Source organism: Symphodus melops, assembly GCF_947650265.1.
Source record: "Symphodus melops genome assembly, chromosome: 3".
NCBI lineage: Eukaryota > Metazoa > Chordata > Actinopteri > Labriformes > Labridae > Symphodus > Symphodus melops.
Genome location: NC_136693.1, coordinates 10,553,086 through 10,568,792, shown reverse-complemented (window position 1 = coordinate 10,568,792; position 15,707 = coordinate 10,553,086). Strand labels below are relative to the sequence as shown.

The window sequence follows — 15,707 nt, the reverse complement described above, 5'->3', positions numbered from 1 at the left end:
ATTTATTCAGGCTAAACAAATGCTTGGTTCAACTTTTAAACCTGTCAACAAGTCACAATTGCTTAACTAAAAGTGTTTAGCCAGACTGTTTTAAAAATGGCTGCAGAGGATTTATTTTCAATGCATCTATATTGGCGCAGCTCTATGCAAGAGAGAAATGAATATTTAGGTTGTACATTTCATATTTTTAATGGCAATGAATGGACAGAACAGACATGCATTTGACCATGTTTAATAAAATACAAAAACAGTTTGGGCTAAAGTTCTGCAGCACTGTAAGATGTCGTTCACACACGTGGAGTTTCCTGAATTAAATTACAAAGCAGTTTCAAAGTTGCTATTTCCATGTCTACGTTTGTTCAATGATGTCTGCCACACAAATTCAAAAGGTAAAGAAATGGCATCAATATGACCTCTTCCCTTACAGGGATGTATAAGAACAAAACAAGGCTCCATGTTTTATAGATGGTTTTATCCAAAGCTTGGCTTCTTGATTTTCTGCTTGAGACACATTTTTTCTTTTTACATTTAAGTGCACACATTTAATAACAATAACACAAAAATGCTACCTCTCTTTCTTCTTTGAAAAGACTGATGTGCAGTTTGCAGTTATGGTTTATTAAGGAAAGTGTTTATAAGCCGTCTTTCGATCTTTCTCCATTTCCTTGAACATTTCTGGAATCAAACTCAGGAAGAAGAACTGTATTCACAACTGTAATGTAGCGGACGTCTGTGACATAGCGTTATAAATGAAAGTGTTGCTGAATGGCACAAACTGGTGGCTGATAATCTTGATGACCTCTTGAGCAGCCGATCCTGAAGAAGAAATAAGGATTCATTAGGAACGTGTGTTCAGGGAAAATGTTGTGTTTAAATCTATTCCCAGATGTGCTCTTAATATTACCTCCCAAAAATGCAGCAACTGTGTGAGGCTCTGCTGCTCCGTATCGACAGCTGCAGCGCACACAAAGGGTGAAAAGGTTACTCGTTGCTTTTTGACTTTCTTTAACAATCAGTAACTCCAGCAGTGAACAGGACTCACAACTCATGGATGTAATCATCTTTGATGTTGACGTTGAGGCTGTATTCCTGCAGTAAGCTGTTCACACACAACTTCAGCTTGCTGATGTCCTCCTCCACCTGGTAGTTATAGACTCCTGGGGAGACAGGGCATGTGGTTAGAAAGCGGAAAAATAAATCATTCTATCTTTGCATACTGGAAACAGGAGAAAGAGTCAAGATCACCCCCATCCCCTTTACATTACACTTCAATTTTCCAAGAGAACGTTAGCACACCTGGGTAACGAGAATGCTGCTGGTAGAAACGATCAACGGCCCGAAGCATGAGGTAGAAGACCATCTCGCTATCTGGATTGTCCATGCATGAAGCTAAGGAAACAATGAAATCATTAGTACATGTGATAAGGTGCAAATAAAGATAGTTCAGAGAGAATAGTCCAGAAGGTACACTTAACAGGACTGAATGATGAATAGGAAAAGTAAATGCATCTCCAACTTACTGATTTCATCTTTATTTACTGAATCCACACTGTATTCTTCAGCCAGAGATCTGCAGCGCACCACCCTCAGAAAGGAGGAATTCTTACCTACAAACCAACAAAAATCCAGTCAGGAATTCACTTGGGGAAAGTGCAACAAAAGTCACTGACAGAGCAGAATAATGTTCCACTTGTTTCCATTCTGAGAAGAGTCCGGCGAAAGCGTCGCAAATCTCAACAGCTGCCATTCTTAGAAAAATACAAAACTTTTGAAGTCAGTAAAGGCGGCGCGATGGCAAGCCACGATAGACAGGGTGCGTTCAAGTGTGCTTAGCAGGTCACATATTTCAACTGATCAATTTCATCATGCAGTGTGCCGGCCTAGATTCACTCAGAAGTGTGCTTGTACGGTACATGGATGTGTGTAGAAACAGCCTCTTTCATACTTTAACGCTCATGTTTCGTTTATGATCAATGATAATCAGATCAGAATTACGATTATCCGTCTAATCCAAGGAGGCCTTTTTAAAGCAGATAACCTTAAAGTACATGTTCACAGCTTATTTTAAAATGCACTTATACATGTGTGACTAAAGGACACCTCAACTCTACACCTAAAAAAACCCATTAAAACACACTATGTATAGTATAGTATGTGCTATGTATACAAATTATTAATACAAGAATATGTGTGTGTGTGTGTGTGTGTGTGTGTAGGAGGATTACTTACAGAATAGTCTGATGTCCTTTTCAGAGACGCTCTCTGGGGGCTTGTGGAAAGTAAAGGATGACGTGTTTTAAGTGCTGATGAATTGATTAGTCAATTCGCTCTTTATATACACTTCATGCATCATGTATTTTTGTTCAGCCTTAATAACTCGGTTGTTCTTGTTTTAGCTGCTAGCTCAGCGTAAGTATGAGCAGCAAAAAAAAAAAAAGGAAAAAAAAGAAATGAAAAGGGCAGCTTGTTGTGACCCTTCAACAGTTGCAGCAGCCATGATATATGATGGTGTAGCGCCTGCCGTGATGCATGACATCGAGTTCTCCCTCGTCTCTTTGATTCAAGACATTTCCCCTCACTTAGTAAACGCTCTTAGGCTTAAACTTCCAAACATACCTTTCCAACAGACTGCAATAGACTTTCTACATGCTTCGAAACTGCGGCAGCATCCTGCATGGCCTTTTCTCTGTAACTGAAGAAGAGCACAAACATGAACACCACATCACAAAACACACACACTTAAAGAAATAGATCTATTTGATGAGTTTCTGACTTCTGTTGCCTGCAACACCTTTCTTTACAGCTGACACCCATACATGACACACTTACACATTTTGAAGGCTGATGAACTTCTGCGAGTCTGCGATCATATCTGGGATGGTCCCTCGAACAGGTAGACTTCCATGACCTTCATTGAGAACAAACTCTTTGACGGCCCGCAGCGTCACCCAGAACGGCGGAGTCTGGTAGTCACACACAATGAAGACACACCTGAAGAACTTTTCATAAAACTGCACAGTGTAGCTTTGCAACAGTGCGCTTGTGAGAAAAGAAGTCCAACCTGTGATGTGATGTTGTTACACTGCTCACTATTGAAGAGGTCTTCGACAGCACTAGGGACCTGCAGGAAAAAGAAACGCAGCATGATGAGGGCAAGGAGACTTAACTGTTAATGATGAGACTGAAGCAAAGCAAATGTAATTGTTGTATTAACTTGTTTCTGAGATCTGGCACCTTAGTTGGATTTAAAGCCGTATTGACATTCTTAATGGCTTCCTCAAAATTTTCTTCATCCTCTGGGACGCCGTTCTCTTTCTTTAAGATCCCTGAAAGAATCAAGCAGACCTTAGCTTGAGTTATAAAGTCAAGAAACTAAATTCATGAGCAAGTGCAGTCGAAAGGTGCACAGATACCTTCCCGGATGAGCTGTCTGAAGGCCTCTTTCTCTTTGTAATTTTTCGGTGGCTGACAGTTGTGCTGAAAAGACAAAAACAGTGTCAGCACCACTGTAAAGCACTGAATGATAAACATTACTGATGGTATGTTGGTGAAAATCTTGTCAATGGGGAGCCAGAATTTTTTTTTTAAAAAGTACTCTACCTCACTGAGCCACTTCTCCAGGTATTTGGCAACAACAATAACCCACGGCGTGTGACTGTGATCCTACAGATTAGATAAAGAAACACAAGCTATCAGTTGTGTAAAGCTGGACTAGTTGAAACGTAAAGAATTGTGCATGCATGCTAACACCTAAACGCCCACCTTCTTGTCCATGCTGTCAAGGTCATAGGTCTTTATGTGGTTCTTGAATTCTGCAAAGGGCTGGTCCAATCTCAGGTCCTCCAAGGCATTGTCTGGGTGAGATTCAACCACTGAAGAAGGAGGCGTTCAAATAGTGTCAGGTCATTTATTTAAACTACAGATGCAACAATACCACTTGTTATTCATCACTGGACTGTAGCTACAACATCACACAAGCATGTATGACACCAACTAAAATGTTCAGATTTAGAGTTATTTGTTTGAGTGTCACAGAAAAATTTAAAAGGAATCCAAGGCCAACGTGAGGGGAACTAACCTGTATGCTCCTGCACCGCAAGCCTCATGTAGCCGATCAGGCCGTAGGTCTTACAGACAAGGAAGGGCACAGAGGCACTCCACAGAACCGAGCCCAGCCTCAAACATGTGCTGTCGAATGTGAAGACAATGTTCCAAGTCATTTGGAAAGAAAGTCAAACAATATAACTGAGACTGTTCAGAACAGCAAAAGAAGATGTGAATCAATTCTATGACATTTAAACACTTTTCTTAAATTTATTACCAATAACTACGCGTTTGTTCCATCAGAATGAATGTGAGAGAAGATATTTCAAACCTTTCTGGCAACTGGACACCGATGACCAAAGTAAACCTTTGGAAAAACTCTGGATCGTTGTCCAGGAGCTTATCTGGAGACTTCAGGAGAAACAGAAAATACAAAAGGGAATCAGTCTCTAGATGGTCTTAATAAATACTGATCAATACATGTAAACAAAGCAGACAGTAATTTGTATTTTTAATAGGCCGTTATGTGCTGAAACTTGATGTTCTGAATCTGCACCAGTCCAGGGCTCTCTCTATTTAATTTTGTTAAGACTTTCAAAGTGTGTCCATGTGATGGAAATAAAAAAAGGTTTGTGTTTATTTAGGTTCCTCCAGGTTAAACTTGATTGCTGCTGTGAAAAGACCTGCTGCACCAAGTTATAACTCAAACTATACAGACCTCCTCGACACAATTTCCAGAGACGTCACTGTTAAGTTCCTGTAGAAGCTCCGTGGCAGCCTGTGCTCTGTTCTGCAACACAGAATTAGGATCGACGCTCAGACAAAATGTGCACTCAAACTGGTTTTCTTCCTAATATGATCATTTAAACCAACTGTGAATGACAACGGAAAAGACGTGTAGATGGAAGGAGCATGTTAGGTAAAAACGAACAGTGTGTGTGGATGGGAAATGCACATAACAAATCAATACAATCAATGTCAGCGAACCATACCTTTCCGATGCTGTTGTTGCTGAGGAAAAAGCTGCAAGGAATATAAAAGATGCATTCGTGAATACATTACACACATTATTATTACGCTTGTGCAAACACTTAAAATGTTCTCACTTGTTTCCAACATCTTCCCCAGAAACTGCATGTCCATCAACAATAGTGAATGCTCCAATACCTGAGAAAAGGATCCGTTTAGTCCAAAGAAACATGCTGACATCAGCAGAAGCATCAAACACCCTGCACCTTATCACATGTACCAGCTGTTTACCTGGAAGCACTAAGTTCTTCAGTATCTCTGTCCCAGTGGCTGTGGCGTTGATGAGACACACATGCGCATTCTCCAGGGCTTCTTGACCATGATCTCCCCACAGTCTGAAAAAAACAACATTACATGACCGTCTGCTGCCATCTAGTTGATCACAGTGTATCCACTAACAAACTCAGACTAAATGACAGAGCTAGCTGCTGGTATGGAAGCCGCAAAAACATTGACATTGTCGTGATTTCTTCACCTCGTTAAACCATTTAAAGCAGTCTGAATATATTGTATTAGGGGGTGACAAGCACTTTATTTAATGGGCAAGCCCACACCAAACAGAAAGAGAGAAAAACTCATCAGTTTTTAAGAATTAGCTAATGCTATCGTCGATGCTCTTTTTACATATAGCGAGCTAATGCCAGCTAATTTTAATACTCCTATCTCTGCCACGTTTCTACAATGTATTCAAAGTTTAAATACGTAGAAAGGTAGGCCTAATGAATGAAAGTTCCCTGTGACACTGACCACACGTTTATATTTACCTGAGTTGTCTGTCATATTTCTGTTCTTTTGAGGCTTTGGTGTCTGCCATAGTAGCTTTCCAATGAATGACGTCTTACGATGTATTTTCACTTCCTCCTCGTCAGATTCGACACGAAGAGACCACGCGCATACATTTCAGCTTCGCACGTTCGTCACCAATTCTCAGTCTAATCACATTATCAGGCTAAATTAGATATCCATGTGTAGAAACAAACGAGTGGCCTTACGCGTTGTTTTTATATAATTTGAATACAATTAGGCAATATAAGTTTAAAAGACTCTTTATTTTGTAATAGCCTACATGCCCTATAATGTTCATTAGCACTGTGGTGTTGTGCTTCATCAACTAGGCTTTTCAATTATTTCCCTGGATGTTACCTCAGTAAATTGTGCAGGCTATTTGATGATCAAGAAACTCGACTTGACTGAATGGTAATAGAAAAAAACCCCTCATATCCATAGGCCGATGACATGGTAAAATAATCTACATCAAAACTATGGGATTAAATCAACACACACCAAACGCAAGCAATACAGTGTCTATTTATTAAGCATAAAACTGCAAAACGATAAGCATAGTATATGATATAAACTGTAAGATGACAGCTTAAAAATGAAAGATTTTAAACAGCCGAAAAGCAATTAAGAATAACGATGCTTCGTTAATAGTGGATTATAAAATCAAATGTTTGCAGCCTACATAATAGTGGAGGTCAGTTAGGCTACATATTTATTTGTCCGTTCATTGACATGGGCTATACTTTAACATAAATAAAGCTGTTTTATTATTATTATTATTATTATTATTATTATTATTATTATTATTATTATTATTATTATTATTATCATTATTATTATTATTGCAGAGATGCTCTTCGTATCACCTACAACATTACAGTGCAGAGAATGCAATAGGCTACGTTAGGTGAAAAAAATGTAGGTCTACATCTTAGTGAAATTCTTCAATCTTTGACCGGGCTGCTGCTGTAGCACCAGACAAGATAAGCTTTAAAACCTCAGACAGGTGGATTGTGTGCGTGTGCGTGCAGTGAAGAGGGGGCGTGTTAAGAAGCGGAGGGTTGCCCTTCCCCTTTGGTTACTACATAAACTTCATCAATAGCTGAACCGGCTGATGTCCGTGTCCGTCCTCCACGTGTGCACCGGAGAGCTGGGTTCAAACACCGAAAGCTTGGCCAGGTTTAAATCCAGTAATAGGAACAATGACAGGCAAACACTGGGGATATGGAAAAGAGAACGGTAAGATCTTACAGCATCATCCATAGACAGAGTCATACAGCTTTCCCATCTCCAGTGAAGACAATTAACCCTCTGTACCGTTATAAATGCGTTCTGTTATTTGTTCTGCTGTGGGCTTTTGCGTGTTTGATCCCGAAGGAGTAACGTGAAGGAGTCACGCTGTTAATGCCGGATTAGCCCCACACTTAAAGGGATGGCTGCTGTTAACGTAATCTGATTTTTCACTCGTTTGACCATGGTCTCTTGGCGAGAAACATGTCATTGCATCAGTGCCTTGGCTATTATAAATATACGCCCATCTTATTTCATGGAAAGTTTTCTGATCCTTTAGTTCTTACCATGTTTGGGTAATCCACCGATTTTCAGTTGGTTAATAGGCTACATCAGTTTACAGTTAAACTAATTTATTTTGCTGTTCTTAAATTTATTTATTTTTTCCCAGTTTAGGTTACTTAATGATATATATTTTTTCTTTTCAGGTGATACAGTTTTACACTTAAATCACACGTTTTATAAATTGTGTTTGAGGTGCAATTGAAAGTCACTCCATAAGTTAGTGAGGAAGGCATGAATTCAGCACTCATTGTATCATAACCTTTTTATGTTGTTTGTGTCATGTTCTTTTTGTATGGCCAGGTCCTTCCATATGGCACAAAAACTTCCCTGTGGCCCAGGGGAACCGTCAGTCTCCCATTGACATAGTCCCTCATCAGGCTTCTCACGACCCCAGCCTGGGCCCAATCATCCTAAACTATGACCGCTGTACGTCCCTCAATATCTACAACAATGGACACTCTGTTGTTGTAGAGTTTGATGACACCGATGATCGTTCAGGTGAGAAGAAAATTGTCTCTGCATAAGACTGAAACAAAAGGGTTCACCCTTAAATGTTGATAAAGTGAAAGAAAGTTATTCGAAATTCAAATGGAAAGCAATGTTTTGACGGGGATTATGAGCTTTGAGAGGACATGACCTATGTGTATATTTAAAGACTACTTTCTGTCCTGCTATTGTTTACTGAAGTCACAGCTCAGGTATAATTTTAGCTCTGATATCTCTTCATCGGCCACATTGAGTGAAAATGGGTCTGTTTGTTTTCAGTAAACACATTGGAAAAGTGGGATAACCTTGATTTTTAGAAAGTGCAAAACATCTTAACTGACCATAATCAAAGGTTACAAATACACCTGTTTATGCTGCAGGGAATGCAGCCAATAGTTAACTTAATAAGTATTTGTCTGCTGGACAAATATAATAACCTAAGATGATCTAATTGTTATTTTCAACAGATTTGCTCTTGTCATTGGGTGGATCCGGTGAAACGGCCACATGATTACCATGCATGATAAGCTGACTAGAAAGTAATTAAGGAGAGAGGAGATCTTTATGACAATGCCAAATCACTTCCTCGGCACTTCTTTGTAGTTCAAGGGAGGTGCACAAATCCTCTAAATCTACTGTTGTCAGTTTGCCATGTGTGGCTTTGTATGGGTGCACTGTACACATGAATATATTGACATGTGACAGAGAACGTTATCACAGTATTCCCACTATTCAAGTAAGTCAAAATGATAACAATTTCTAATAGTAGCCTGTAATAGAGAGGTGAGGTCACTCTCTTTTCTTTTGGACCTACTGCAATTAGATAAAGATTGTGTTTTTCTCCAGATAAAAGATGAGAGAGTTGTTTTTCAAAGAAATTTGCATTAAGGTTTTTTTTTTTTTTGGTTTTTTTTTACAAATTTGTAGAAGACTGGGAAAATACAGAATATAGATTATTAACATGAATTTGTGACCATACTTGGAAATATAAATCGGAATCTGATTCTGACCTCACTCCCAAAAATAGCTAAAGCAAGTCAAGTTAAACGGTCCCTGAAACCTAGAGTGAGGCCTGCGGGTTCAAAATCACCATTTTGCATATAGAGCTCTCAAACATGGCCAGACTTGTTGAGTTTCACTTTCTTGGAAAGTATTTTCTAGATGATGTTTTACTAATGCAAATGATACCTATTTGAAACGCTTCTAGAGAGATGGTTACTTTAATAATCCCTTGGGAAGGTTTACTTGGAGAAATTCACAAAATGAGTTACTTAGTTGTAGTTTTTAGAAAGGGACAAAATGTGTACGTGTGCGTCACAGCACAATAGAAATGGAATTGATTGTTGGTATCAAATATGTATTTACTATACAGCGCCTTTACAAACAAATGTTTACAAAGTGCTTTGACAGACATAAATTGTCTTGTCTGTCACGACTGACTACCCCACATATTTAATTCTGAAGGTGGTCTACTGGAAAAGAAGGACTCTGCCTCTCCATGAGACAATAAAGTGTGAGCTCTGAATGTTAAAGTAACAAACATCACTACAGTTTACAGGTTTTAACTATTGTCAGTATCACAGAGTTGTGATTTTGTGTTGTTTTAAGTGATCGCGTTGTTCTTGTGGCTGCCCTACATCCGTATTGTAAGATAAGTGTTTTCCTCTTTGTGCCATACATGCCTCGCTGATCTGACCTTTATTTGAGTGGTCTGTTTGTCAGAAGGATGTCAGCAGCTTCACAACGAATTACAATCAGCCAAGGCCAGTGTCTTTAGCCAGCAGGCCAAAAAAGGATTATCTGCACTGTCCCGATCATGGGCTGAAGGTCCAGTAAATATGATATAAATGAAAGTTTCTGTTAATCTTTGTAGGCTGATGGACACAAATGAAAGCTTCACTTTAAACCTGCCTAAAAGTAGCTTGACTGGCACTTTATTTAGCATAGGAGTGCTTATTTGTGTCTAAAACAAACGCTTGTTCCAGACTCTAATGATAGATTTGATGGTAAATCAGACCGTCTGACTCTTTTAGTGCTCATGTCTCAGCTTTGGTTGAGAAATGTAATCTCCTGGGTGTTACCAGGTTGACTCATCGTGTGGTGGAGGCTGTGTGCAGCATTTTCTTGGACAGCAGTTTGTCTAACACCCACTGAGTAGTGGGAGTGTGGGGGTGTGAATGTCAGATCTTTTAAAAAAAAAAAAAAAAAAAAAATCATCTCCTCTCTTCTTTAACAGTGATCCAGGGAGGCCCTCTTGACAACCCCTACAGACTAAAACAATTCCACTTCCACTGGGGTGGAAAAGGCTGCCATGGCTCTGAGCACACTGTTGCAGGAAATAGCTATGCATCTGAGGTTAGTGTCTGAGATTTGAATACAACACAGTGAGTCAGTGTGTTATTTCCTAAATAGAGACTTACTCATTTGTTTATACATATTTGAAATGGAACATTAAAAAAAAAAAAAAGCCCAACATTCGTTGCATAGTCCTGAAAACAGAAGCTGAAATACACTCGTTTGGAACAGGGCATGGTTAGTTACAGCATGGTCAGGAATACCTTAGCACAACTCCTACACACTCTTCATCAAGCAAGAGTTTACTCCCTAAAATATTCCTTTGTGTCTCTCTGTATTTCTCCCTCCAGCTTCATTTGGTACACTGGGATGCCATTAAGTACAGGTCGTTTGGGGAGGCGGCAGCCGCTTCTGATGGCCTCGCTGTCCTTGGAATCTTTTTAGAGGTAAGATGCTTCCCTTTAGTGCAGCGCCATTTTTTTTTAAATCACATTTCCTCTTTTCTTCACAGTTCGGTTTTAGTGAAACAATTAACACTTTTTCCAGGTCTGCATTAAGTTATAATAACTTGGACAGAGTCATGTGTTGCATTCCAGCCATTCTGCACCCATACCTTCTTCTTCATTCTCTAGAAAAGTCACAAATCCAGTTAAGTGTATTTTGTCCATTGCATTAGACAGGGGATGACCACAGATGGCTCCACACGATAACAGACGCTCTCTACATGGTGAAGTACAAGGTGAGCGTCATGATTGTAACTCGTTCTTGGTGGTTTATGCCCTGCTGTCAATATTATTGCAGTCATATAACATCTGATTTATTTGTGTTTCTCTTTCAGGCGAGTCTCACAGACTTCAAAGGTTTCAACCCTAAGTGCCTCTTACCCAGCAGCCTCCACTACTGGACCTATCACGGCTCACTGACCACACCCCCACTGCACGAGAGTGTCACCTGGATAATCCTGAAGGAGCCGATCACAGTCTCTGAAAAACAGGTGTGTGCTATTGATGAATGTTATTTTAGAGTCATTAGACTTTCTTTCTTAGACCTAGTCCCTTATATGTATTAGAGTAATTTCAACATGGAGCATTTGCAGTGATGGGGATTACACACCACAGGCACGCTTATCTGTAGTGCTTTTAATTCCAGGTTATGTAGCACAGTCATAAAAAAATGCTGTCTTGGATACAAGCCAGTAGGAAATAAAACATACAAGACATTGATATGATTTTAAGCAAAACAGACACTAAACTTTAAGTAACTGCTGGCTGTGTATACATTTTTTTTCTTTTTCTTGATTGTGTAAAATCTGAAAAATAGGAGAAGAACTGGAAGATACAAAAAGGGATCATACGAAACATCATAGGAGCACAGTAAAGACAGTGGCAAAATACTGGGGGATTAACCACAGAAGACTTGAATCGACAACTAACAAAGGCCTCACAAACAAAAACGTATATATAGACAGAAAAAGAATCCCAAAAGGAAAAAAAAAACAGAGGAAAAAGGAAAAGAAGGAAGCAAGAGAAGGGGGAAATGTAAGCTTTATTCGTTGGTTTGAGAGAAGAGAAAACTGAGAAGGTGTTTTATTTGTGAATTCTTATACATATGTGTTGATGTGTATTCACGTTAAGGTGTGAAAGGGAAAGGTTTGAGTAGTGTTAAGGATTTTGGGTAAGTGGCTGCATTAGGACTTTTTAGACCAGAGCTCCACTGTCAGTGATGCAGGGTTAGGGTGGAGGGAGGGGTGAAGCAGCCTTTCCTTCATTCAGGACTCTCACCGTTTACACCTTGTATACCATTGATGGCGTCCATGTATTTAACCTGCACTAATTTTTCTCATTTATGATTCTTTTATGAAAAAAAAAATCCGACATAAGGAGACCAACTGAAACTACTTGTTTGACTAAGGTTGCAGCGTTCTACAAGGAGATAGAAATCATGTATTTTATCTGTAACACTCAGTCGTGACATCCACGCTTCCTGGCTTGCATCATCTCAGGCTATTCTCCACTGGACTCCAAGGATCCACTGCCTGCTCTGTTGTCAAACTTCAGTTCAGCATCACTGGATCAGTATGCCACTTTTGAACAGTTGTGGCGGCGGATGCTGGTGGGGTTTACCCTTGTGCTGTAGCATGTCCATAAATACTCCACGGCCTGTGTATGGTGCTATATTAAGAAGCCAGAGCGAGGGTGAGCATCATTCATGGGGGATGCCGTGTGTAAGGTTGACTTGTTTCTATCCATTGCTCTTCGCTCTGAATTAAATGTGAAAGTTTACATCTGAGAACCCCAGGTTGTTGACAAGTTAAGCTGACTAACTGGATGTGTGCAGCACATGCCTTCCAGGTCCCCCACTGTGGCGACTGCTGCCAGCCTCTGGATTATACTCTTACTCTTTGTTGATCTTTTCTAGTCTAGCTCTCCACTTTTAACTCCAGGACTGTACATGAGGAATGGGGCGTTACAATGACGGCGGCCTCTTGAGTGTACTTGAAAACAATCTCCTTTAAACCCACGTTTCTGGCATAGTTGGGGGTGAAGTGTCAGCTAGGCAAGTGGCCCCACAACCTGTGACTCCAGGCTTCAAGCCCTTGATCCCCTCCAGCTGATTATCCTGATGGATGGATTGCTGGATTGGTTCACGGCTTTAATTGAGAAATGCTTGCATGGAAACCCAGCAGGGAACGTCCTTATATAACAGGCTATTATTTTGTTTTTCACGGTTCCTCATAATGACATAGAGTGAAAGAGGACAGTCCTAAAGGTTGGTGGTGGGGTCGTTTTTAAAGCGTTGTAATGCTTTTTGAAGTGTTTCACTTTTATCAAGAATACAGTAACAATGATCCTATAAAAATGTGTGGCCATCTTGTCCTTCTTGGCAATAGAGCCCTCTTGTTAAGAACAATAACAACATCAGTGATTCACAGAAATGTACTGAGAGCATTACAAATAGCATGGTCAGTCCTACATTTACCATATTCGTGCTATATACTCATTGAAGCTCAAAGTATTCCATGATGAATGCACTATTTGCTTTTGTTCCAATAAATGTATTCATAACACAAACAGATGTATTAATGAGAAAATTCTTTTATTCTTATTCTGGATTTGTAGTCAATAACATGTGGAATATCCCGAGTGTTTTCCTCAACAAGCTTTAAGTGTCCCATGTGGAACAAAAAGTACGCCCCAAACCAAAAATAACTCCAATAAGATAAACTTCTCAGCAGGAATGTGATGGTAATTTTCTGTATTCCCCCTCCCCTTGCAGCTAGGCAAGTTTCGAATGCTCCTGTTCACTGGAGAGGAAGAGGATCAGAGGATACGCATGGAAAACAACTTCAGGCCTCCCCAGCCTCTCAAAGGAAGGAAAGTCCGTTCCTCCAATTAATGTGACCTCCAGAGATCTGAAGTCGGAGAGAACAACAAGAGCTCTTTTAGACAACAGTGAATGCATCAAATTGAGTGTAGTTTTTTATTTTATTTCGGTAACTTGTCCTAAGGATATCTGATTGTAACTTTGAACACTGCTGACACAATGCGATGCATGTTTCTGTCTACCAGTCAGAAGCTTCAATGACAGAGTGGAATCCGTTTTGAATGATTTAATGGGTAATAAAAGGGATAATATACTATTTATTCTTTGCAAATGTATCCTTGCCATAACTATGGTTATCATTACTGTTGTCGATTGAATATTTATGACTAGTCAACGCTTGGAGCTGTATCCCCACAGCTGTTCAAGCGTTGCCAAGAAAACAGAGTCTGCATCAACCAGCGACAAGCTCAAGCAAGAGGTTAATACTGTATATGTAACTGGGAGGTCAGTATAGCAGTGGAGTCTGTTGATGTTTGCAGACTGGCATCACAGCACTCTGCCGTCTGCGAATCAGTCTCAGCCTTCTTTCTGATCCTGGCTGATCCCCAGTTGATCCAGTCTATTGCTGATGGAGTCCCATTGCTTGTGGCCCTAGATCTCTTTTAGTCCAACCATACCAACTGGAGGTGGGATTGGATTAGTGCAGCCTTTGCTCTAACTTCTCTGTCCGGCCTTGACGGAGGGCATTAAAGTCTCAGGTCCTTTTTTAAAAAAAGCTCAATAGACTTGAGTGTGATTTATTCTTTTTTTCTGGTATGCCCTCCAGCTTTAACGAAAAAACATCTGTTCATAGTTGTATGTCATTCAGGATTTACTAACCTCATGCATCTCTAGCAAGGGTTCAGTGATTTCTATATTTCATTCAACCAATCATTGTTTACACAGTCTTCTCCGTCTGAAATGAAATGCATCCTGTTTTAAGTGTGAAGTTTCTTGGTCAGGGTTTCTGCTATGCAGGGTGTAATGAACACTGTCATTAACCGCTCACCTCTGAAGCTGCAGTTTTAAACAAAAGAGAAAAAAAACAGTCCAGTATGTAAATTCCTGACATAGGTGATGGTGAGTTATGGCAACTTATGCAACGCTAGTCCTTTTCTGGTCTTGGATTTCACTGGGATGGCAGCTTTATAGTTCCCCTGAAGTGCATGTATGAAGACTGGCACCTCACTTATGATTGTTTAGCTGTTGATGTGAGAGAACATACAAACTGTAATTATGCGTGAGTTCAATATTTTTGTAATGGATTCAAAATCAGGTTTGTCGAATTAAATAAAATTAAAAATAACTTTGTGTCTTTGGCCTTTTCCACCTGTCCTTTTCTCTAAAATGTACAATTTTGTTGCTTCTGCTCTCAGCCATTCCCAGCACATTTATGGGAAAAGAGTAGGACAAAAAACAGCACTTTTGCATGAATAAAGTGCTGATTTATCTTGTCGCTAACGGGTATTTTTAACCTTACGTGTCTGAAGCTGACGCTTGTACTTGGTATCTAAAAGATTCTTTAATGGAGGAGTCGTACAGCAAATACTTAAACTCACACTCATATCAGAAGCCGTTAACACTGGCTTTGAGCTAATTAGTAGCCAGGTTGTAGCCTGAAGGGTAGAGACAAGGAACATGGACTGTGATCAGTCAATTATTTACCAACTGTTTTTATTAGATGAGTTTTATTTGGTCCTAAAGGGTTTACAGCTGAGCCTATCAATGAGCCAGTGTAATCACACATGCAGATTAGTGTAGCTGTAAACTAGATGAATGTGGAGAATGTGGTCTTTTGGCTCAGACACGTGTTTCTATCTTGTTATTTGAATGGATTGAACAAAGAAGGAACCATATACAATGAATAGATCTTATATGCATCCAAGTCCTTTTTTCCACGGACAATCAGATGAGGATCCTCTTAAACCAGATATGTAATAAACTATTCCCTGTTCCCATTGAGACAATAAACACACATACAAATACGAATGAAGAAACCAAATGAATCAGAAGTTCTTCCCTCAATTTCAAGGGGGAAATATATACAAAGTTAGGTGAATCGTCCTCATGAAAAAACATAAAAGAATTCTTGATTGGAAAAGTAGTTAGAAGTTTAGGCAAAATTTGCTGCC

At 39.7% G+C, this 15,707-nt stretch overlaps 2 protein-coding genes across 2 annotated transcripts; one reads left to right on the top strand and one right to left on the bottom strand.

Moving 5' to 3' along the window:
* Positions 1–216: 216 nt before the first annotated feature.
* nae1 (nedd8 activating enzyme E1 subunit 1) lies at positions 217–5,974 on the bottom strand. The gene is made up of 20 exons (XM_079339104.1): positions 5,838–5,974; positions 5,305–5,408; positions 5,151–5,211; positions 5,037–5,067; positions 4,763–4,834; positions 4,376–4,455; positions 4,079–4,188; positions 3,763–3,872; positions 3,601–3,663; positions 3,414–3,477; positions 3,235–3,326; positions 3,062–3,121; positions 2,830–2,963; positions 2,617–2,692; positions 2,230–2,269; positions 1,521–1,607; positions 1,297–1,389; positions 1,043–1,157; positions 905–954; positions 217–816 (listed from the first exon to the last, which is right to left on the bottom strand). The coding sequence occupies exons 1-20, from the start codon at positions 5,885–5,887 to the stop codon at positions 707–709; spliced, it is 1,602 nt and encodes a 533-aa protein (XP_079195230.1). The 5' UTR covers positions 5,888–5,974; the 3' UTR covers positions 217–706.
* A 941-nt stretch (positions 5,975–6,915) lies between these two features.
* Positions 6,916–13,852, top strand: ca7 (carbonic anhydrase VII). Its single transcript, XM_079339595.1, has 7 exons — positions 6,916–7,095; positions 7,732–7,929; positions 10,154–10,272; positions 10,563–10,658; positions 10,889–10,951; positions 11,051–11,206; positions 13,489–13,852. Exons 1-7 carry the CDS (start codon positions 7,059–7,061, stop codon positions 13,606–13,608), a joined length of 789 nt encoding a protein of 262 aa, XP_079195721.1. The 5' UTR covers positions 6,916–7,058; the 3' UTR covers positions 13,609–13,852.
* Positions 13,853–15,707: the final 1,855 nt, after the last annotated feature.

Coding starts and splice junctions, on each gene's coding strand:
- ca7 (XM_079339595.1), top strand. CDS start 7,059: ATGACAGGCAAACACTGGGGATATGGAAAAGAGAACG. Junction 7,930..10,153: donor TGACACCGATGATCGTTCAG/GTGAGAAGAAAA, acceptor CTTCTTTAACAG/TGATCCAGGGAGGCCCTCTT. Junction 10,273..10,562: donor GAAATAGCTATGCATCTGAG/GTTAGTGTCTGA, acceptor TTCTCCCTCCAG/CTTCATTTGGTACACTGGGA.
- nae1 (XM_079339104.1), bottom strand. CDS start 5,887: ATGGCAGACACCAAAGCCTCAAAAGAACAGAAATATGACAGACAACTC. Junction 1,158..1,296: donor GCAGCATTCTCGTTACCCAG/GTGTGCTAACGT, acceptor CTGTCTCCCCAG/GAGTCTATAACTACCAGGTG. Junction 817..904: donor AGTTGCTGCATTTTTGGGAG/GTAATATTAAGA, acceptor TTTCTTCTTCAG/GATCGGCTGCTCAAGAGGTC.